The following is a 22,363-nucleotide window of genomic DNA, read 5'->3' as shown; positions in this document are numbered from 1 at the left end:
CGCCGCATTATTACAGAGAAGGTCGACGACATGATACGACGCGACGTCATCCCACGGTCACATAGTCAATGGGCCTCTCCAGCGGTTTATGTAAAGAAAAAAGATAGTCCAATCCGCTTCTGCGTGGATTACCGGCGCCTTTATAAGATCACTCGAAAAGACGCACATCCCGTCTTGCCGCGGATCGACGATACCCTTGATTGCTTAAAAGGTCGCTGGCACTTTTATTCTTTATATCTGCATTCAGGGTATTCCCAGATGCCCGTTAAAGACGTCGATCGCCCCAAGACTGTCTTTTTTACACCTGACGGGTTATATGAATTCGATGTTATACCTTATGGCCTTTGCAATACGTCTGCCACCTTCGAGTGCATGATGGCCTCTCTGCTGCGCCATCTGAAGGGGTCCATATGTATTTGCTAGTAGGAAGATATTGTCGTCTTTGCACCAGAATTCGCAACGCCCCCTGAGCGCCTCAAACACGTCCTGATATGCCTAAAGGATGCTGGGCTCCAACTCATTCTCAAGAAGTGCCGCTTCGCTGCGCTGCAGCTGACAATGCTCGGTCACGTGTCCAAGGACGGTATTCTACCCGTCGCAGCTAAACTCCGTGCTGCCGCCAACTTTCTCAAACCGACGACAAAAAAAAAAAGAAGAAAGGAGTTCAGGAGCTTCGTAGGGCTTTGCTCATACTTTGGCCGGTTCTTAATTTCGCTTCTATTATGTCACCTTTGACACAGCTCCATAGCAGCGCCAGCAATATACGTGGTCTTCTGAGGGCAACCACGCATTCTCCACTCTCCACCATCTCCTTACTTCTCCCCATATATTAGGCCATTGCGATTCCATTGTTGCAACTAAAGTGCACACGGATTCCAGAGGTGCCAGTCTGGATGCAGTTCTTTCACAACGGAAACCTGGATTCTCCAACTTTGTCTTCGCATATGGCAGTCGAACGCCTATAAAGCTGAATCAAACTGTAATGTTATCGAGAAAGAATGCTTTCCACTAGTTTGGGGACTCGCCAAGTTTCGTCCGTATTTATATGACCGCGCCTTCGAAGTTGTCCCAGACTACCACCTGCTGTGTTGATTGTCTTCAATGAAGGATCCATCTGGTGGCTTTGCAGGTTAGCCTTTCCGGATTCAGGTCTACGAAATCCGCTTTGTATACTGTTCGAGCCCCAAGCATGCGGATGCTGGCACACTCTTCCGGTCACCTCTCCTTGCCGAGGCTGCATCCTTCTCCATTCTCGAACACACGCAGTGCTCTTTAGACATCGATAGCGTCTCTTCAGCGCAGCGCAACGATCCATGGACCGCTTGACTTCTTGACGTTATCTCCGAAACACCCATACTTCCGATATATCGGACGTTGCGTCGTCAAGCGTCGCACTTTGTTATTCGTGACGGCCTCCTGTACCGGTGCAGCTACTCATCGGATGGTCGGAAGTCGCTTCTAGTCATACAACGAACGTTGCGCACTGAAATATGAGCAGCTTTTCACTCAGACTCGCAATATGGTCACGTCGGTGTCTTGAAGATTTACGAACGCGTTCGGCATGGGTATTACTGTCGTGGGATGTACACCTTCATTTGTCTGTTTATTCCTGCGTGGCCTGCATGTCGGCAAAGGAAAAAAAAAAACCTCATCCTGCGACCGCTTCTTTCCAGCCGCTTCCGTGCCCTGCCCGTCCGTTCGACCGCGTCGGCATTGATCTGTATGGATCCGTGCCATGCACTACTGCAGCAACTGGTAGGCTATCGTCGCCGTCGACCCCCTAATACGGTACGCCGAAACTGCCGCTCTGCCCACTGCCCCAGCACGGGACGTCGCACCTTTACTTTTTAACCGGTTTATCCTTCGACATGGCCCCCAATGCGAACTCCTGAGCGACTTCGGCCGTGCCTTCCTATCTGACGAAGTTTAAGTCCTGCTTCATCATTGCTATATTGTCCATCGCACCATCACGGCCTACCACCCTCAGACAAACGGCCTAGTGGTTTAATTGGACTTTGGGAGAGATACGTGCGACCCATGTTGCGTCCAATTAGGCAAACTGGGACCTGGTTCTCCCTTTGCTACTTACGCCTACAACACTGCTACGCAAGTCACAACCGGTTTCCCTCCGTTTTTTCAATTGTACGTTTGTCAACCATATCATACTATAGACACCTTAGTGCTCTACAAACCCGATACCTCTGAGTATGCGCCGATTTCCGAAGCTGCCCAATATGCCGAAGAACGCCAACTGGCTAGGCGTTTCACTACGATCGACCAGCAGTGCCAGAAACAGACCCAGGACGACCACCCTCCCCCGCAACTTTCCTTCTTGGAACCCTCGTATGGTTATACGTACTACCCACGCTCCTAGTCTGTCTTCCGAACTGCTCCCTGAGTATCACGGGTCGTAAGGCGTGGTGGAGTCCTGTTAACTACGTCATCGAGCCTCTTTCTTCATCTGCTGATCTCCGCCGCTATGGAGGACGCGATATCGTTCATGTAGAACCCATTGAGTTCTACTTCGACACTCCTGTGCCGCCTCTCAGATCGTAAGGATGCCTCATGCTTATTCTGCGGGTGCAATTGTAATGAAGAGGAGGAGGACAGGGAAAGCGCAAGCAGGATCGCCAATGCAGTGCGCAAGACTGTACTCGATGTGAACCAGTGCTCTTCACTGTGGACCTTTCTGGATTCACGGCCCACGTTCAATAAACCTCTTTTCACTAATAAAGTGTTTGTGTATCCCACAAAAAGTGTGCGCTCGGGGAAAACTTGATTGTTCACCCCTCCCAAGGGGGTGTTCCCTTGAAAACAGCCGAGGAGGCATTAGAACGTGGGCACACCACCCAACAATACTCCGTGTTTTCTCAACAGTAATTTGGAAATTTTAGAGTTCACAGGTTGGAAGGTATGTGACTGGGGTGTCGAACGGTTCATTAATCACTACACCATGAACGTACGGCATGCAGCGCCAGAAAACATACCACCCGCCGTGGTGAATTAGGAAACCATTTTCAGGCAGAGGATGGCCAGACTAACGATGTAAGGTATCGATGTAAGGTATTTGACGCGGCGCTGTGTACGTTGTTGCGGCAAGACAGCAAATTAAGTTGGTTGCTTATTCATCAATTTTGTACAAGCTACAGGGAGCTGTATTGCGCGTTTGTCTGGAGAATTAGCCCCATATAGAAGCTGGAGGGGAGGGGGGTATTTTGTATGTGTGCATCTAGTCGGCATGTCCATTTCGTCTGCTGCTGAAGTGCTGATTGGCTGAGGGCAGCTGTCTCCTCACGCACACCCCAGCCCAGCCAATCAGAACTTCAGCAGCAGAAGAAATGGACACGTCCACTAGGTTTCACACTTACCGCGGAACCCCCCCCCCCCCCCCTCCGTCCGCCTCCCCTGCAATGTTTCATTGATTCCTGATCAAGATTCCTTTAGGCAACGATCCAGAATTGAGAATAACTGAGCCACCTGTTGGGTCATAAATTAATATCTTTTAAGGCTAAAGTCTTAGACGGCTCATGGCATGAAAAATATTATGTCCGACGTTACGCCGTCCCCGTTATGGCACCAAAATTCATACGGAATCAAACCCTCGACGTTTGGCGGGAGTCCACCGCGCTAACTGTGCTGTTAATCAAGGCGAATTTAACTAAGACCCACGACCTTTGCTGAGAGCAAAATTCAATGTCACCAAAATTGATGTTACGACCATTGATGGTCGAACCCACGACTACTGGTGGGCGTCCAACCCATGACCTTTGGTGTTAATTAAGGTACAATTAATTAATATGGAGTTAATTAACTCGAACTCACGGTCTTTGGTGTTAACCAAGGCAAAGTTAATTAAGGAACTCGAACTTATGACCTTCGGTGGCACTCGAACCATCAACCTTTAGTAGGGCCGAAATTCAATGGCATCAAAACTGATGGTGCCACCACTGATGGTGGAACCCCTGACCTTTGGTGGGAGTCGAACGCACGACCTTTGGTGTTAATGCGAGAATAATTATGGCAACGCTAATTAAGAAATATGTAATTAAGGCACTCGAACCCACGACAATTGGGGGGGGAAACAAGTAATAATAAGGAACAACGCATTCGAATCAGAATGTCAAGTAATTTAATGAGTGACAGCTAGTCGTTCGTATTGCTGCTTTCAGTGCACTATGCGGTCCTATGGCGAATACAGCCCTTCGCCATCTTAAATGCGAGTCAGTCAAGCATCATCGTTACCATCGTGTGCGCCGACGCCGTTGTCGTCGCACCCAGTTTAAGGTTAGAGTATTTCACTGTACAGCAAGTTTTTTTCGAAGCGTTGGGATTGTTTGGAGAGTAACTGCTGTCAGTGAGTTCAAAGCCGTATGAATTGCTGAAATCTGTCGAATATTTCAATATTCTATAGTGCCAGGACCACGTTGCTGAGGTGATTGAAGAAGAAAACACTGTCTTTTTCATGTCGTAATAAACCAGGCAGTGACTCGTCAAAGAGGGTCGACGTTTCTAACAACCATACGGTCTAAGAAAAAAAAAAGGACTAAAGGGGTAGGGATGTTAGTCTTTTTGGGGACTAAGTGACATGGGATGAACTGTTATTCCCCATGCGCTTACTCCTTCGAGGACTAATAGTTGCCCTTTTCCGATGCTCCTCAAGGGAGTAACCTTAATTCTTTCCGATGCTCCGCAATGGTGGAATTAATGAAATTAGGCATTTATACAGCAATAAAAAATTACTGAGCTAAAAAAAAAATGTGCCCGAAAATAGGATTCGAATTCAAGTCCTCTCGCTCACAAGTCTCACAAGTGAGGTACTCTAACCACTCCACCACGCTGTTCTTTTTTTCTTCATTACTTTCATTACAACACCACGTAATCGCCTACAAAGCAAGTCACTTGATGCAGAAAAATAATATTACATCATTTGGAGAGACTGTACATATTTAAAAGGCCCTCGATCAAAGAGGATATCACAGACACCAAACTGTCAAGCTCCTGAAACCACTCTGGCGGTTCAATCATATGCTTGAGGGCACCTCGCGTGTACCTAAGAATTTAACTTAGGTGTTCCCTCGCAGACCTTTCATCTACGCGGGCATTCCCGACATCCATACGCGTTTTCCACACGCTGCTCATACACAAAAGCATTATCAAGTCAGCCGGCACTCCCCCTGTGCCTGCGCATGGTAAGAACCGAATACCGAAAGGACTTAACGGCAGTTCTTTCTTCAGAGTTCATTCGAGAACATCTCACAAGAAAACGGAGTCATGGCAATCCGAGGAGATGTGCTCAATAGTTTCAGGTTTCTTGCATATGATGCAGTTAACAGATCACGGAACAAAGAAGCCCTTGCTTTGTAGCCATGGCTTCACAAGGAGAGTGTCAGAATGCAATTGAAAAAAGGTTTCACTGAAGATCTAACCGGTATTTTTTAATGCGCTTCCGCACATTGCGTACAGGTTTTAAGTTATGCATCGTGCGGTAAGCAGGATGCGGCAAGAAAACATCAAAGAGATATATATGCCACAGTTGCGTAGTTCATGTGTTTACTGCTAGCGGACCTGATCGACTGACCTGAAGCTAATTAACCCATCAGGATGAAGAAAACTCCTTCTGTAGTTCAGTTTTGGCCATACGTATTTGAAACAAACCATTCCTCATTTCGTACAGTGAACACAAACAAAGCGAGAAGCGATGACATGCCGTAGTATCGGCATCGGTACGCTGCCGTTTTCAACGGAAAGCTGCCAGATGCACTCACTGGAATTTCCCTAAATTAAGTGCGACGACGAACATGCGTGTATTTTTATGCATTGTCATGCACATTCATTATTTAGCTTCCGAGGTGCACTGATTGCCTCGTATCGCAAATGAGCAGCAAACGTAAGCCCCTTTGATAGAGCAGCTTATACAACCACCTCATTCAGCTGCCAACGGTGTCAATACTGCCATCAGCGTTTCCACCAGAAAATCACGCGTTTTCTAATTGAACAGTCATACGCGTGAAGTCCTCATCTGTGTCTACATTACGGAACATATTGTGTGCACGAAGAGAATACGAAGAACGATAAGTAGGCAGCATAACAACGCTCCCGTACTACGGTCTCTCGCTCGCAGTTTTCGAAGGCGTGTGGTCGCTCATATCAGCGCGATTCAGAGTGATGCAGTGGTGCTTACATGGACAAAATCTGCCTGTTTTAATATCTTCTGGCATTAATTTATGTCACCTACAAGTGACTATCATTACATCTCAGGCGAACGACGAGTGGTCCCTGTACCTGCCGATGTAAACAAACGCACCTGTCGGTGCTTTGAACTATCAGCGGCGTTCTTGTGGGATACAAATGCGGAAAGTCGTGCTCCACATATTATAGTGAGCATGCGAAGCGCTTCCCTTAAAAGGGGTTAAAAAAAAAAAATAGCACCTAAAATAGCAAGCAGCACGTATAAAATGAGTGGTTAGGGCTATCCTTGGTCTTCATGTTGCAGCACGATAAGTAGCGCATGGGGTGGCTCTCGGGGTGGCGGGTCGAATGTGAACGGCGATTCGGGGTTGTCGGATTTGTCAGAATCATAACTGTCAATATTTGACAGATCCTAGGAGCTGGTCTGGTTGGCATTGTCACCCGAAGGTCCGGTGCGGGCACGAATCAGGTGAGTGTTTGCTCTTCGCTGGTTTCGTTCGCCCAGCGTGCGAGACCGGCATGCCTTGCGCGCGTTCCCCGCTGGGGGCACTAGTGACGTCACAGAAAGAGGTTCGCTCGGCTGCTTGGTCAGGTTTCGGTTTGCGTGTCTGCGCTTTTCTGCTTATTTAAAATTATTTTCGCATTTGCGGAACAATTCTACTATCAGAGACGCGACAGGGGTGTCTCGGGAACCTAAATATTCCATTAACTTGACATGGCCAAAAAATAGCCGGAGTTCCTCTTTAAGTCTTGCTCCGAAATGGTTAAATTGGCGCTAAAACTGTCGAGTGATTTTTCAATAATGTTAGCGTTCTTGAAACATATGATATGAGCTAACATGGCGTTTTAAGTTCAGCTAGTCTACTTGCAGGTGAAGAATCGAATGAACAGTAAATTTATGAGCATGATGTACATGACTTCCTTTACTAATGTCTATAGCTAAAGAAACAATGCATGATGACAGCTGAAATCCTGCGCCTACCTTCAGATCTCTAATATTACAAATCCAGGACTGTTCAAAAGAAGGTGGATCACCTGATTTCCCTGTCACAAAGGCCCACTTGGTCAATATATCTTGTGCAACTTTCTAGTTTTCCGTGCTCGCGAAAAAAATAAACTGTGACAAGATCTTCTTCGTGTTATTACGGTAACAACGACAACAACCTGAAACGGCATCCACCTGAAAGCTCCGTGAGGTTTGTGGTATTGATTTGTCCGAATGCCATAACAAACAAAAGCGTTAACTGCGGTCAGATTTGCGTGAGCTAGCCCAGCCGCTCCCACGTACGCGTTCACACAGCTATTTTGTCCAAGCTATTATGTACCTTGGTGCGTTGTAAGCATCGCCACAAAGTTTATTCATTATTATTTTGGTAATTTAACTTACCGCTACGCTTGCCAACGTCCACTATCAATGCTTAGGGAAATTGCTACATCCCCAGCGTTAAGATTCATCCTATAGGATAAATCTGTGAAACCCACTATAGTGGGTTTCACGAAAAAGAAAAGAAAGAAAAGAAAACGTATGTATTGTGAGCAATATGTGAGGCCGCAAGCTAAAGCCTCCGCAAGTGCAGATAACCGTTGCTTCATCATGACCACAGAGCCCATGCGCCGTTCAGCCTATTTCGGCGGCCTTTTCGTAGCTTTTGAATCATAAACGCCTTCTAGTAATTAATCTTCGAAGCAAGTTTCTTAACTGCACAGTCACTAAAATATCGCCAATTGCTCTGTCACGTCGCTAAAAATGTGGCCAGCCGATAAATACACCAAAAAGGTCACTGAATCTAACGACAAAATCACTAAAATAGTAACACATGTATTAGAGCAGAGCGTAGTCAGGAGCAGCACTGGTGCGGAAAGGGGATGGGGAAGTCGGCGTGCGACTACTTCCTCCTACACCCCCCCACCCCCCCCCCCCCCTTCCAATACTTTGACAAAAACTTGATCGACGATTAGGGTACTCCCAAATGCGAAATTTGAGCACCACTGATACGTGTTTTTATTTCGCGATATATTGGTTGGCGCGGACAATCTGTCTCGTGCGGCACGTTGCCAACGGTGTGAAGTGTGGAGCGACTGCCTCGCTAATTGGGAGATCGCGAAGGACAGCGCGTCGGTGACGCGTGGGCGCGATTCAGAGCATCCGCAGAACTGGTGCCAAGAGAAGCGCAGTCGACGACGGCAGAAAGTAAGGTGCTGTGACATGATTAAGCAATGTGCAGGTGCAAGTTGGAATCAGCTAGCGCAAGACAGGGGCAGTTGGAGAGCGCTGGGAGAGGTCTTCGTCCTGCAGTGCATCTAACCGTATTTAATATTTTTCTGTATTGCTGTAGTTCCACGACAAGAATTTGCATTGCTTCTAGGGGGCAGCCATCTTTTACCGACTACTACGGGATGCGGCGAAAAGAAAAACCGCGATGACGCTCAGCCTGTTCGTATCGCACATGCTTACCACCAGTGTTCGCTCGCCATGGCTTTGTCGTCAGCTGCTCAGTCATCAAGTTGGCCGAGAGCTGGTGGCTGTAGTCGAGATTAAGTGCGCTTGCTATATAAATTGGTGAGCGAGAGTTATGAATTCTGGTCGCGAACAACCGACCACACAAGGTGCCCTTGTCCCGGGGCGAAGACATCATGACCCATCTGCTTTCCAGTGTGTCCGACGGTCTAGCTTGTTCGCTTGTACCATGCGAAATTTTTGCAGGAGTCACTACGCCGTGTCAAGCTCGCCCATCACCTACATCCGTCAAGAAAAGGAAGAGAGGCACTGACCTCGTCGGTCATGCGGTCGGGTAGCGGTTCTGGCGCATCCCATCCGGGAGGACGTCGAGTCTTGCTTCTGCCCGCAGACTGCTGCCAGGACTCCTCCGCTGGAGCCACCCGCGCAGTCCCGCTGCCACAGACGTTGCCCATGCCTCGCAGTGCGCCCTTCTGGAGCCGATTTGCACGAAGGCACTCAGGACGCCAGAACGCACGACGCAGACACGCGCATGCCACGTCGCGGTAAACACAAAAGAGTTGTACAAAGGCGACGGGGGCGCTCTTATGCCTGTATACGCCTACCGGCTACACAATGAGTGTACTCGGTGAATGTGTGGGACAGCGCTGAGGTGAAGACCTGGCAGGTCTAACGGCGATCGCGCTTGTAACAAAAGCGACGCCAGCGCTCTAGCGCTTTGTGCACGGCTCCAACCATAGCCTTGTATTTTTTCTCCATCGTTTTTCCCTGTTTGTCATTCCTGGGCACTCATAATATATAGACTTATGTTTCCCTTACCACCAGTATTCGTTCACGGGTCATATCCCGGGCCTATGCAATATGGTGTCAAACGGAAAGCAGGCCTTTTTACTCAATAAATTATGGAAGGGTCGGCTCACTGACGTTGCCTTGCTCGATAAATTAGGTATGTATACCTCGCCGTCCAAGACCGTACGTCATTGATTGATACCTGCAGGACAAAGACACATTCGCCTTTTGCACAAACGTGCCGGTATTTGCACAAACGCAAGTGCAAGAACCGTGAGCGAAAAACGGTGGCCTCAACAAAGTCTGAAACTTGTGTGTGCTGTACTTTTTTTGTATGCGCCCCCATTACTGCGGTCGTTAATGAGCTTCTCGACTGTGGAGACGTCACTGGTCGTGGTCGCATATGAAAGCTCCTCTTGCACAACAGTTCATTGTTTTCGTGGCTGAATCGGCCGCGCAGTGCTTCGGGGCCGTTCATCAAGAGAACGTCATGAGCGTATACTATGAAGACACGTACGCTTTCTGAGCTTCAGATGGGCTGCCTCTGTTCGACCCCCTGAAGCCGACTCGTTCGCCAAAATTGCGCGATCTATATACGTCGCATTTGTCTCCTGGTCGATAAGGAACTCATGCGCATGCATAATTACTGAGCGTGGCCTCTCAAAGCCGAGTATATATGCAGAGCAAAGGGAGGAAAGCACGATGCCACGCGAGAACTGGCACAGCGATGCTAATGACTGTTCATGCATCTCGCCGTTAGATCGACCACTGCGAGATATACAGATTTAGAATAGATTGTGCGATCGAAATCTAGCGCATGCTGTTTCAATTTCCTTTTTCGTCAATCTTGTTTTTGTTGACTTTGTCGAGCGTTCTCTCTTTCTTGGCGGTTGTTGTTGTGGCTTCCTCATGCAGGAGCAGAGGTTTTCAACGTGTATACTCAGTTGAGACCGCACAGGTGCCACCAATTTTAGTAATCCGGGGTTGCAATGAACTTTATTTTGCGGGCGAAGTGACAACGATAGAAAGTTCCGCAAAACGCGGATACATCGCTTCTTCAAATGTCTGTACATAAACATCACTCGTGCCACCGCTCCCAGAAGTATTTTGTTAGGCAGCCATTGAAAAGAAGAAACACATATGGACAGTTTTAAGGCTTTATAGAGTCTATAAACAGCTATATATGGGTTTATGGATTTACGCTGCTTATCGAATAGTTGCCACAATGCTTTCAGCATAATTTGTAACCCTCAGTTGACAGAACGAAGAAACAGACATGTTTACAAGATTTGTTTATAGAGAGCATGCAGACAATTTTAGCCAAGCAAGGACGCCTGTATGTATAGACAATATAGTCAATGTATGGAAAATATGGATTTTCTAGACCTTCTAGAAACAGAAAAAGGGAATTTTGCGAAGGCGTAGCGTCGCCAATTTTGGCGGCAGCTGTGGTCCTTTATATATATAAGACTGGACTGGGGAAGGCACCTACTGGTGGGACTGAGGCAAGGTGCGCAACTACCGTAGTGCAAGAGCGACATCTGCAGTGCCGTGAAAAAGCGTACAACAGCACTGTATACCATATACCAGCAAAAAGGACAGGGAAAGATGATGGCAAGAAGGGCAGAGTAAAGAAGAGAACTATTTATACGTATACGACAGAGGGACGGTAGGTAAAATTTATCCAGAGGAAGAGCACGATGGCGCTGCGCTGTACAGCCTGCTCATGCGAGGTTGGCGACACGCTGGCACGTAACCCCCGCGTCTCAAGACGGGTGCGATAGGCACGTTGTTTAGCTTTAACGGCTTGGCAACGCATATCTACTCACCTGCGGTTATAGTTTTGTGTCGATGAAGCGTGCGCTGACAGCCGCCTTGGAAAGGGAGGCCTGCCGATGCCTCTGCGCAGCGAAATTTTGACGCAAAGCTTCGACGGCCATGAATTTTATCGTTCTTGTTGCTGTTGCTGTGTCAGATATGGCTCGCACCCTCTACTGGAGATGAGCGAAGGTTAGGTCGGTAGGAGCGATAACGATAGTAAGAAAAACAAGAATAAAGACGAAAGTGTACATAAATTTATTGAAAAGAAAGAATATTGCGTATGCGTAGGGAGACCATGAAATTGTAGAATAATTAGGGGAGGTTAGATAGAGAAAGGAGAACATTTATCGAGTGATAATGGACACAAGGAATGTGGAAGAGCTTATGATTATTGTAAAAGAAGAAAAAAAAAGAACCTACCATTCTCACTGATCAAGAATATGGTGGCTGTTTTTTGCATGTTTAGTAGTAACTTCGTTTTCATATTTTTACATCCTTTTGTGATTATTCTGACCTGCGTGTTCTCTTTCTTTTGTTCCTGCGTGTATGTTTCTGTTTCTAGTTGCTCACCGTATATATTCCTTTACTTTCGTCTGTGGCCTGTCATCTTACTGTTTCGTTTTTTATTTTTCTTCTCATCTTGAACTTCCTTTTTCTAGCCCCCTCCTTTCTAAAGAGTAGGCAGGCTTTGTGAACTGCTCGGTGGCCATTGGTCGCCTGCTCCTTTTCTATTTCCTTCGCTCTGTGTGAATGAATGTGTGTTTTGATATTAAATAGAAATAATCACAATAGCGGCAGTACCTCAAGCAAGAGCTGCTTATCTGTACTGGTCTGGCGAGCGAAATATTGCAGCTGCATTTCGACTGAGTTATGATCGGGCGAGTTTAAGTTATCAGAGCAACTTCACATATTTTAATTTTAAATCAAAGTGAAGGGAACAAACATAACCAGTGTTTCACGTTAGGGAAAATACTGCTCCAGCAGTTTCTTATGGACCATGCAACATACATACTGGGGTTACTTACGTTTTGTCCAATGGGCGATGAAATACAAGCATTCGCATTAAAGAGAGTAAAATTGAGTGTCGTACTAGAGCAGAAAGGAACGAAACATAAGTGGAACTGAGTTCCGGAAAAAATAAACGGAAGAAAAAAAAAACGCTAGACTTGGGTGACATCGCAGAATCACAACGCAATTTCTCGCAAAGCCGTTTTATAGCGATGCCCCTGCCTTTGCGAGCCCTCCTGGATTTTCCTGACCGTGGCTGGCTAGCTGGCCGGCGGCGGCAACAGCAGCAGCAGCCGCATTCTCTAACCATTAGACCACGATTTCTTTTTAATGCGAAAGCATTCGTGCGCTATTCCCCTCGAAAACGTGTCCGTTCGTCTACCTGTAGTTAAAGCTTGACAAGTTACGTTCCATAGGTAAACATGGGGTCCTATAGTTGTATATATGTTTATGCGTCATGACTACGTAAGACTTCTAAGATCTATGACTATATATATATATATATATATACGTAACCCACCGTGGTTGCTCAGTGGCTATGGTGTTAGGCTGCTGAGCACGCGGTCATGGGATCGAATCCCGGCCACGGCGGCCGCATTTCGATGGGGGCGAAATGCGAAAACACCCGTGTACTTAGATTTAGGTGCACGTTAAAGAAGCCCAGGTAGTCGAAATTTCCGGAGTCCTCCACTACGGCGCGCCTCATAATCATAAAGTGGTTTTGGCACGTAAAACCCTATAATTTTTTTATACGTACTACTTGACCAGTCCCTCTTGGGAGTTTCTGCAGCAAGCTTTCTTTCGTAATATTTATTACATCGCATACAGTGTCATGAACAAGACGCATCACCTGATAACAACCTATTGATACTCATAAATGCAGACACTATGACACAATGATGCCAACACCAAATAGGCGAATTCAGTGACATTTATTTTACCATGTACGATATAGTACACCCTCAAGAGTCACAACAAAGCACGTTGCTCACATTTCCAGGGGATTCTTCGAAGTACTTTTAACTAGAAACATTGGCAAGCATAAAGCATAAACACCTCACCGCTGTAATTTCACATTCATCATAAGCGTCTTAGATATATAAACTCCATTCGGAATCCTTGTCGCAGTTGCAAAACGCGGTTGCAAAGAAAAGGTATTTTTCGTTTCTTCTGTTAACTGCCGTCTGTGTGATGTGCCGGAGACTATCGAACATCGTTTTATTCTATTTATTTATATACTGTGGGCTCATGGGGGTCCAAGCAGGGTGGTCGATACAAATACAAAAGAAACAGCAACGAAAAAAGCAACAATAACACAGGCTCAGAAAGGTTATTTCACAGTTTGACCACTTGTTTTGCTAAGGCAGTTCCATTCTCTAATGGCTCTCGGGAAATAAGAAAACTTAAATAGGTATGTGCGAGCAAAATATGGGGTTAGGTCGTTTTCATTGTGGTGTCGGGTGGGCCTGCTAGTTTAGGGTGACAAATATGTTGATGCATCTAGCGCTAGTTTGTTTTCCATGAGTTGGGAGAGAAATTCTATTCTAAATTTTTCCCTTCGTGCCTGTAATAGGGGAATGCCATTTGCTTACATTAAATCAGAAGGTGAATCTAATGCTGAAAATTTGTTAAAGATAAACCTTACGGCCTTTCTCTGAATACGTTCAAGACAATCAATGTTGCGCTTAATATGAGGATCCCATATAATGCACGCATATTCCAGTCTTGGCCGCACAAGAGCAGTATAGCAGAGCAGCTTAACATTAGTGGGAGCAGTTTTAAGTTTATGTTTAAGGACACAAAGCTTGCGAAAGGCGAATGAACAAACATTATCAATATGAAGATTCCAAGACAGGTTTGAAGTGATTGTTACACCGAGATAGTTGTAGCAATTTACATCTTGTAATAGTGAACACCCTAATATGTAGGTATATGACAGCTGATATTTTTTGGGAGTTACTGGAAGGGAGACACATTTGCTCGTGTTAAGGGTCATTATTCATTTTATACACCATTCATGTATATTGCCCAGACTAGTGTTGAGATCGTTGTAATCGTCAGTGGAACTAATTTCTTTAAACAAAACACAGTCACCAGCAAACAATCTTATTTCTACACCAGGGCGAAGAACATCAACAATATCACTAATATACAATATAAGGAGCAAAGGGCCTAACACGCTGCCCTGAGATACAACGGATGTGACCGGAAGACAGCCCGAGTGTTGACCCGCTACATCAACGTATTGTTTGCGATTACTCAAGTAGGCTGAACTCCAGTGAACAAGTATTTGTGGAATGCCTGTTGTTTCAAGTTTGAAAGTGACTTTACTATGGGGAACTTTATCAAAGGCTTTGCAAAAATCTAAAAAAAGCATGTCTATCCTACCGTGTCTGTCGAGGGTCAATGCCAGAGAATGAAATAATGTGACGAGTTGAGTTACGGTTGATAGTCCTTTCCGAAATCCGGGCTGATATTTGGTCAATATGCAGCTTTCCTCGAGGAAGTTTGTTATAGTAGTAGCTATGATATGTTCAATAATTTCGCAGCATTGCGAAGTTAGTGAAATAGGACGTTAATTTTCTAGTGTCAGGCGGTCTCCCTTTTTAAAGATGGGTACAATTCGGGCTGTCCTCCAATCACTGGGTAATTGTGAAGTCCGCAAAGAAGTGCGAAAAATAATGACCAAAAATTTAGCAAGAGGTAAAGCATATAGTCGTAGGGATACGTTTGGGATTTATTAGCTTCGAAGTCGCCATCCACTTTCGGGATATCCTTCAGTAAAAATAAAGACGAAATGAATAAGAAGAAATGAAGAAATACAAGCTGGTATAAGAGTTGCCACATTGCGTAACGTGTGTGCGGGAGACCCCATGCGCGCATGCCGGTTTCCTTAACGCCAAAGACGCAGGAATGGGATGGGCAAAGTTTCTTAACCGCTTCAGGAATGTTTCGCTTTACACATATTCCAAAATGTGCGTTGGATCTTGGTTTTTTTTCAGGCAGTTGTGTCAATATATTTTTATTGATGGTGATTAAATCGCTTAGTTTCAAACGGTGCCTACATATTACTAATGTCATGGCCCGCACGACACGCAAATTTATATTCGGCGATACCGAAGCGGCCATAAAAGGCCGGCGCCAGCGACGCCGATTTCTGTCGGATCTAACCTTTCTTGAATCACGGAAGTTGCGTTATCGACGTGTCATGCATACTTTCGTATCGAATTTGCACGCGAAGGCTGCTGAAAGCGACGCCAGACGGCGCCTCAGGCATAGCGAAATACGTGGAATCCATGCAGCGTGATGAAGGGTCAGCTGGAAAGAGCGGCACCTACCTTGAGGCCGCCACGCGGAGAAAGCAGGAGCCCAGGGGACAATGCCCCTTGTCGAGTCCGAATCACGCGGAAAAGGACAAAGGGAAGCAGGGCGAAGTAGGAGAGAGTTAAAGGGTGATTATCGCCGGCGACTCAAACCTGGCTGGGTGCTCAAAAGCAATTGTGGAGAGGGTGAAAGGCGACAAAAGAGTAGGGACATTTCCAGGGCGGACACTGGGTTCTGTTATGGAGCGAGCAATAGAAAAGCTCGCGGAAAATGCCCACGTGCGCAACCTTGTCATAGTTGCAGGTGCGCTAACTTACGTCATAAACAGGAAAGGGCCAGGACTAGCTCAGCGCTTGGCGAAGGGGGTGGACGACTTGCGCGAGCTATCCCCTCAGGTGCAGATCGTGGTGTGCACGGTGCCGGAGGTGCCTGTACGTGACAGTCACGTACAAAGAGCCGTAATGGCTGCTAATGAGGCAATATGGAAAATGAGCCGAGAGAAAGGCTTCGAGGTTGTCGAAGTAAACAGGGAAGTAAGAAGTTGTGGTTTTAAATGAGACGGGTTCCACTTCAATTACAGGCTGGCACGAGAAGTGGGCTGGCGACTTGGTGGTCGCGCTGTTGCTCTTTTAGGGGGCCCGCAGGCGCTAAGGAGGACAAAGTAGATAGTAATGAAGAAGGTCCCCTAGGGGAACACCAAAACAGCATCGCCGTCGATAACAGAAAAAGGAGGAAAGGAAGAAAAAGAGCTCGCCATGCAATAGGCGAGCTCTTTTTCTTCCTTTCCTGCAGGGCGGCAGAAGAAAGGAAAAGTGGGCAGAGATAGAGGAGGAAACATACATACAAAGAAAGGAAACATATAGGGCGGCAGAAGAAAGGAAAAGTGGGCAGAGATAGAGGAGCAGTTACATAGAGAACAAATAGGGGTGTATGCGGTTACAGAAACGCACCTTAGGGACTCGGAAGAGCCGCCACTTATTGAGAATTATGTTTGGGAAGGGTGCAACAGAACTAAGTCGGAAAGAAAGGGAGGGGGAGTCGGAATGCTCATCCATCAGAGAGCCAAATTGAAAAGAGTAAATTCACAATGTCAAGAGCACCTTTGGTTATCTGATACAATGAGTGTAAAAGAAACTTAGCTGGGCGTTACGTATTTGTGGACCGGAAGAAATTGCACAGAGAAGAATAAAGAGTTAGTGGAATGCATAAGCGCTGATATTAAGGGTTTCGGCAATGGTGCTGAAATTGTCCTATTAGGTGACATGAATGCCCACATACAGGATTTAGATGGCTATACCGACAATAACGGGAAGTCAATGCTAGACTTTTGTGAACAACATAACCCCGTTATCGTGAATACAGGGCCTAAGTGTGAAGGACAGATCACGTGGGAAGTGGGAAACCGGCAATCCACCATTGATTACTGTCTGATGACAGAAGGAATTCATGATAAGTTGAGAGAAATGGTCATCGATGAGGAAGGGTTTAGCAGCATAGGGAGTGACCATAAACGCATCATTTTGAAAATGGGATATGTAGTTGGGAAAGAGAGCAAGGAGAGCAAAATGGCCAGTCCAAATTTGAACGCTGAACAAGTATCAAATATAGTCACTAGAGTTGAGGAAGAACTTGGCAAATGGCCGAGTAAAGAGTGGTAATACGGTGAGCTTCTAAGTGTAATTACGACAGAAATAGGGAAAGAGAAACAACATGTTAGTTGGAAAGGAAAAAAATGGCTGTGGCTTAGCTAAGGTTAAGCCCAGGATGCGAAGCATACTAGCCTTTATTTTAGTTGTTGAACCACCGTTTAGCCTGGTGAACTGCTGTTGCTTGGCTATATTTGGTTCGGCTAGACGAAGAAACAACTCATGCGTTACTCTGCTTAGCCTTCAAGAGTGGAACGCGACAGCGTTCCCGTCGACCCGCCAAGGGGTGTAAGACAATGGGCTACGGCGCAGCGACTACGCGCCCCGCATTGGACGCGGTGAGCGTCGAGCAACGCAGCGTTCGGCGCGGCAACGAAATGTGCGCCTGAGCAAGCGACGCACGCCTGAGCCTTAGAAACAGCTCGTTTCTAAGGCAACACCGCATTCACTAGAGGCGCTTTTGTACCGCTTTGAAGCATCGTACTCGTGGCTCAGTGGTAGCGTCTCCGTCTCACACTCCGGAGACCCTGGTTCGATTCCCACCCAGCCCATCTTGCAAGAGTTGAGCCAAAGCCACCTAGAAAATCAGTCTCTGTAGCACGCCGCAACCTTCGCTTCTCTATCCAACGAGCAGTTGTGTCTCCAGGAGGCATCTCACCTCGTGAGTGTCTAGCAGAGGCAAGCGCAGCTGCTTATATACCGCCGCGACGCCGCGAGCGACGACGCGAGTTGGAGCCCCGTTTCTCCTCTGTCGTGACGTCACGGTGTCACGTGGTATAGAAGGCGACACCGCCGCGCCTGAGGAGCTGGGTTGAGCTCTCGTAATATGCTTCGCATAAAAGAAACCGAAAAGCTGGCGGAACAAGGAGATACGAGAAGCGATCGCCGAACGACAGAAAGCATCTCGAGAGCACAGGCAGGCAAAGAAGGCGCAGTTGCCGCAGGATGAAGTAACCAGTAAATGGGAAATATACCGGGAGAAAAAGTCTATGGTTCAAATACTGGTGCAAGCAAAATTAAAAGGTGAAAGTGAACGTTGGTTGTCAGAAATACGTGAGGAAAAGAAAGCCGCACCTAGAATATTTTGGAGCCGCATAAAACTATTAGGCAGGAAGTCAACAACAATACAACAACATATCCTGGACGAAAATGAAAACAGACTGGAAGGAGAAGCGGCAATAAATTACATCCGAAAATAACCGCCGAATCTTTCCAAGGCAGTGAGCATGAAAGGACCCAGAAAAAATGAGCATGAAAGAGACCCAAGGGGAAAAGGATCTGGTGCTGACAAATTTAAACTGCAAGAAAGCGGAAGAGAAAATTCCTAAGCGCATAGCCACAGGGCTAGACGAGGTTCCCGTTAGGCTGATAAATGAACTAGGACCAAAAAGTAAGGAAGCTCCGGTGAAAGCAGTGGAAAAAACTTTAAAAGATAGACGAACACCAGACAGTTGGCGACAAAGAATGAATTTAATTTACAAAGGTAAGGGGGAGAAAGACAGAATTCACTCGTATAGACCGTTGACCATTACGTCGGTAATATACAGGCTAGCAATGCAGGCAATCAAATTAAAGCTTCAAGCATGGGCAGAGAATAATGGCATTTTGGGAGAGCTTCAGAATGGCTTCAGAATAGGTAGGCGTTTGGATGATAACTTGTTTGTTCTTACACAGTGTATTGAAATATCAAAGGCAGAAAGCAGACCTTTGTATGTGGCCTTTTTAGACATTACAGGAGCCTACGACAACGTAGACCGCAACATTTTGTGGAATATTCTGGAAGGGGAAGGCTTAGGTAACGATTGTCTACAGCTTTTGAGAGAGATTTACCTAGAAAATACCGTTTGCGTTGAATGGGAAGGGATGAAGAGCGAGGAGAAAGTTCATATCAACAAGGGAGTGAGGCAGGGGTGCCATTTATCCCCACTGCTGTTTATGATGTACATGGTGAGGATGGAGAGGGCGCTAGAAGGAAGTAATATCGGGTTTAATCTCGCATGCAAACCGGCGGGTACAGTAGTAGAGCAGCAACTCCGCGGTTTCTTTTATGTGGACGAAACTGTGTTGCTAGCTAACAAGCAAAGTGATTTGCGACATCTGGCTAATATCTGTGGACAAGAAGGCAACAATTCAGGTCTCAAATTTAGTGTTAGAAAATCAGGCGTTATGGTATTCAATGAAAACAGTGAACAGACAGTGGAGATACCGGGCGAGGAAATACCTCGGTTAACAGAATATAAATACCTTGGTATATGGATAAACGAAAGCAATAGATATATGGAAACACAGGAAAAAACAATAACAGTGAAGGGGAAGAGAAATGCAGCCATAATGAAGCACAGAGCGCTATGGGGATACAATAGGTACGAGGTCCTCCGAGGTACGTGGAAAGGTGTAATGGTTCCAGGACTTACTTTTGGAAATGCGGTTGTTTGCTTTAAATTAGGGGTACAATCAGGACTCGATGAGAACCAAAGGTCCGTGGGTCGCCTCGCATTGGGTGCTCAAGGGAAGACTACAAATGAAGCTGTGCAGGGTGATATGAGCTGGGCTAGTTTTGAAGTGAGGGAAGCTCGCAGTAAAATGGAGTATGAAGAACGACTGAGAAATATGGAAGAAAGTAAATGAGCTGGGAGAGTGTTCAGGTATCTGTACAGGAAAAACATAGATTCACAGTGGAGGAAAAGAACTAGGAAGCTTACTAGCAAGTATGCGGCCTGTTGGGTGGACAACACAGCAACAAAGTATGTGAAGCGGAGAGTCAGAGGCTGAAATAATCTCATGGGTGGCGGCAAAGGAAATGAAACCTGCCATGAGTAACTACTTGAGAGAAAAAAACGAAATCAGGAAAGAAATAATTTACGATAACTCAAAGGGAAGCTCATTACTCTTCGAAGTGAGATTGGGATGCCTTAGAACGCGCACCTATAAAGCGAGATATAATAAGGAAGAAGACGCATGTGCTTGCTGTGGTAAAGCTAGGGAAACAATGGAGCATGTTTTATTAGAATGTGCAGAGGTCTACCCAGCGGTCGATTTAGGCACAACTGCCCTCCTTGAAGCCCTTGGGTTCAGTGACAGCAGCGGAAAAGTAAACATGTCTGCAATAGGGTGTAGTAAGAGGCGATTGGAGGATTGGTGGAAGAAAAGTAGGGAAACTACAAAAAAACGGAGACGTACAAAAGCACAGTTCGCAATAGGGGATCAGAAAATTTGGTTGTGGGATTTCATAGTGTTTCCTTTTTCTTTTTTCATTGTTTAATCTAGGTAGGACATTAGGAAGTATAATAGCAAGAGCTTGGTGGCGCAAACCACCACCCCGTTCCAAAGGGGACGCTCATAACATCCATTCATCCATCCATTTACCGGGGCAGAGGGGGCAAGTCTCCCTCTGCACCTTCCCGGTAAATACGTACTGTCAAAAGGGGGGTGGGCAAAATATGCCATTCGTCCACCGTACCCCACTTCTGAAAGCGGGCACCTACGGCTTACACGCCGGAAAGTCCAACAAAACTGCAGGTGAAGCTATGTTGTTTTTCTTAATAGAGTGGCCACGTAAGGAATTGTATTGTATACTACGTATCCCATGATTGGGCAGCGAGGATTGTCTTTTCTGCCTGCTCGGGACGCGCTCTAGCGGACGCGCGCGGTATTCGCCATGCACGCTCACGTAGCGGCGAAAACATGGCTCTTGGCAGTTCCCGCCCTAACAAATGTAATCTTGAACTACTTGCAACATGCCCAGTTATAACGCAATAGCGTTAAGGGCGTCGTGTCGCCGAAAATTCAGTATCGGCGTTGGCGTCCAGCGTCGGACGTTGTTTCGGCAAAAGGATTTTCGAACCACCCATACCCAGGCCCTCCATGTGGCGCAACGAAGTTATTGAACTGACTATATTTCTGAAGCTAAAATACGTAGAAAATTGTAAAGTATGACTTAACAGAACCAACAGACATGATAGCTCTTGGATTGTAATTTGAATATACGAGAAAACATAATTCCCGTACTTGAAAACTTCAACAAGTCTTTTTTTCAGCGTTCCTGCCATTTATAGAACGGTGACGGCGTCCCCCATTTGCGCGCGCCGGCGCGTGAATATCTCGGTGTCCAAGGAGCGGCGCACCCGCTTCTTTGAAGCACTTCCAGATGGCGCTCACCTCCGCCGCATCGCGGCCCGCACAAGAGGCGGCGTTTCTACCAGAAAGCCCGCCTTCGTGCATAGTGTCCTCCGCGAGCGTTTCTCGGTAAACATTACGGTTACATACGCTACAGTTGCCGTGAAACGTGAGAAACAGTCAATGATCTTTGAATGCTATCGCGTTCTACTCTTAAAGGCGAAGGTTAATCGTCCTCCAAATTTGTTTGGGACCGCTATATACAAATTTGAAAACGCAGTCAGACTGCTATACTTAACTTGCGGTAGGGGGGAAGGTCAGGATAAAGTATACCAACGACTGGTGTGCCTTATGGCATGAAATTTTTGGATTATCAAATGCTGGAACTATTGAATCTCCGTCCGGAAATAGCCTGCATAGGATTGCAATCTCGGTATTTTATCTCCATCAAAATTCTAATGAATCCTCTTACAGGCATAATTCTCGAATTTCATTGTGTAATCACCACTTGTCGTAGATATGTCCGTGAAAATGGCATTGATCGAGTGTGCAGAGAAGGATTTCAATACCAGTAGAGCACTGACCTAAATTTTTTTAAGGACGTGTGTAACTTCTTATAGGTTATATAATTTTCAGACTGTTTCGAAATAAGTGCAACAATATTACTTGTTTCCCGATAGGAGCGAGAACAGATGATCTTTCATATTTCGAAGAAATGAGGGCCACTTTTTGTTGACTTGTACCGAAAATTTTAACTGTGTAGGTTGCTTATGTGTCCTGAAAATAGTTACTGAATAGTTTGTTTCTCTGAATTGCAGCGCGTTATACACGATATTTAGCTGTTTTCCCCCGGTATCTTGGGTAAACTAAGCAGGTCACGGTGCTTATATTTATTCGAAGTACGATGCACTGTTCTGAGTGACGAGCGATAAATGTTTATTCTGAATAGGTTCATTACAACCTTTGTAGGAAGTGACTCACTGAAGCGTTCCAGGGTGTCACACTGATGCTA

The 22,363-nt window shown here is 46.2% G+C and overlaps 1 protein-coding gene across 1 annotated transcript in view; it reads right to left on the bottom strand.

Moving 5' to 3' along the window:
* Nucleotides 1-11,416, bottom strand: part of CROT (Carnitine O-octanoyltransferase) — a 220,813-nt gene extending 209,397 nt beyond the window's left edge. Inside the window, exons 1-2 of the mRNA XM_055075955.2 lie at nt 11,266-11,416; nt 8,962-9,120 (exon numbers count right to left, since the gene is read on the bottom strand). Coding sequence (XP_054931930.1) covers nt 8,962-9,102 — 141 coding nt within the window. The 5' untranslated portion in view covers nt 9,103-9,120; nt 11,266-11,416. The remainder of the gene's footprint in view (nt 1-8,961; nt 9,121-11,265) is intronic.
* Between the last annotated feature and the right edge of the window lie 10,947 nt (nt 11,417-22,363).

This window comes from Dermacentor andersoni, chromosome 2 (genome assembly GCF_023375885.2).
Source record: "Dermacentor andersoni chromosome 2, qqDerAnde1_hic_scaffold, whole genome shotgun sequence".
Classification (NCBI taxonomy): Eukaryota; Metazoa; Arthropoda; class Arachnida; order Ixodida; family Ixodidae; genus Dermacentor; species Dermacentor andersoni.
Note: the sequence above shows the minus strand (reverse complement) of the source record. Positions and strands in the feature narration are given on the sequence as shown.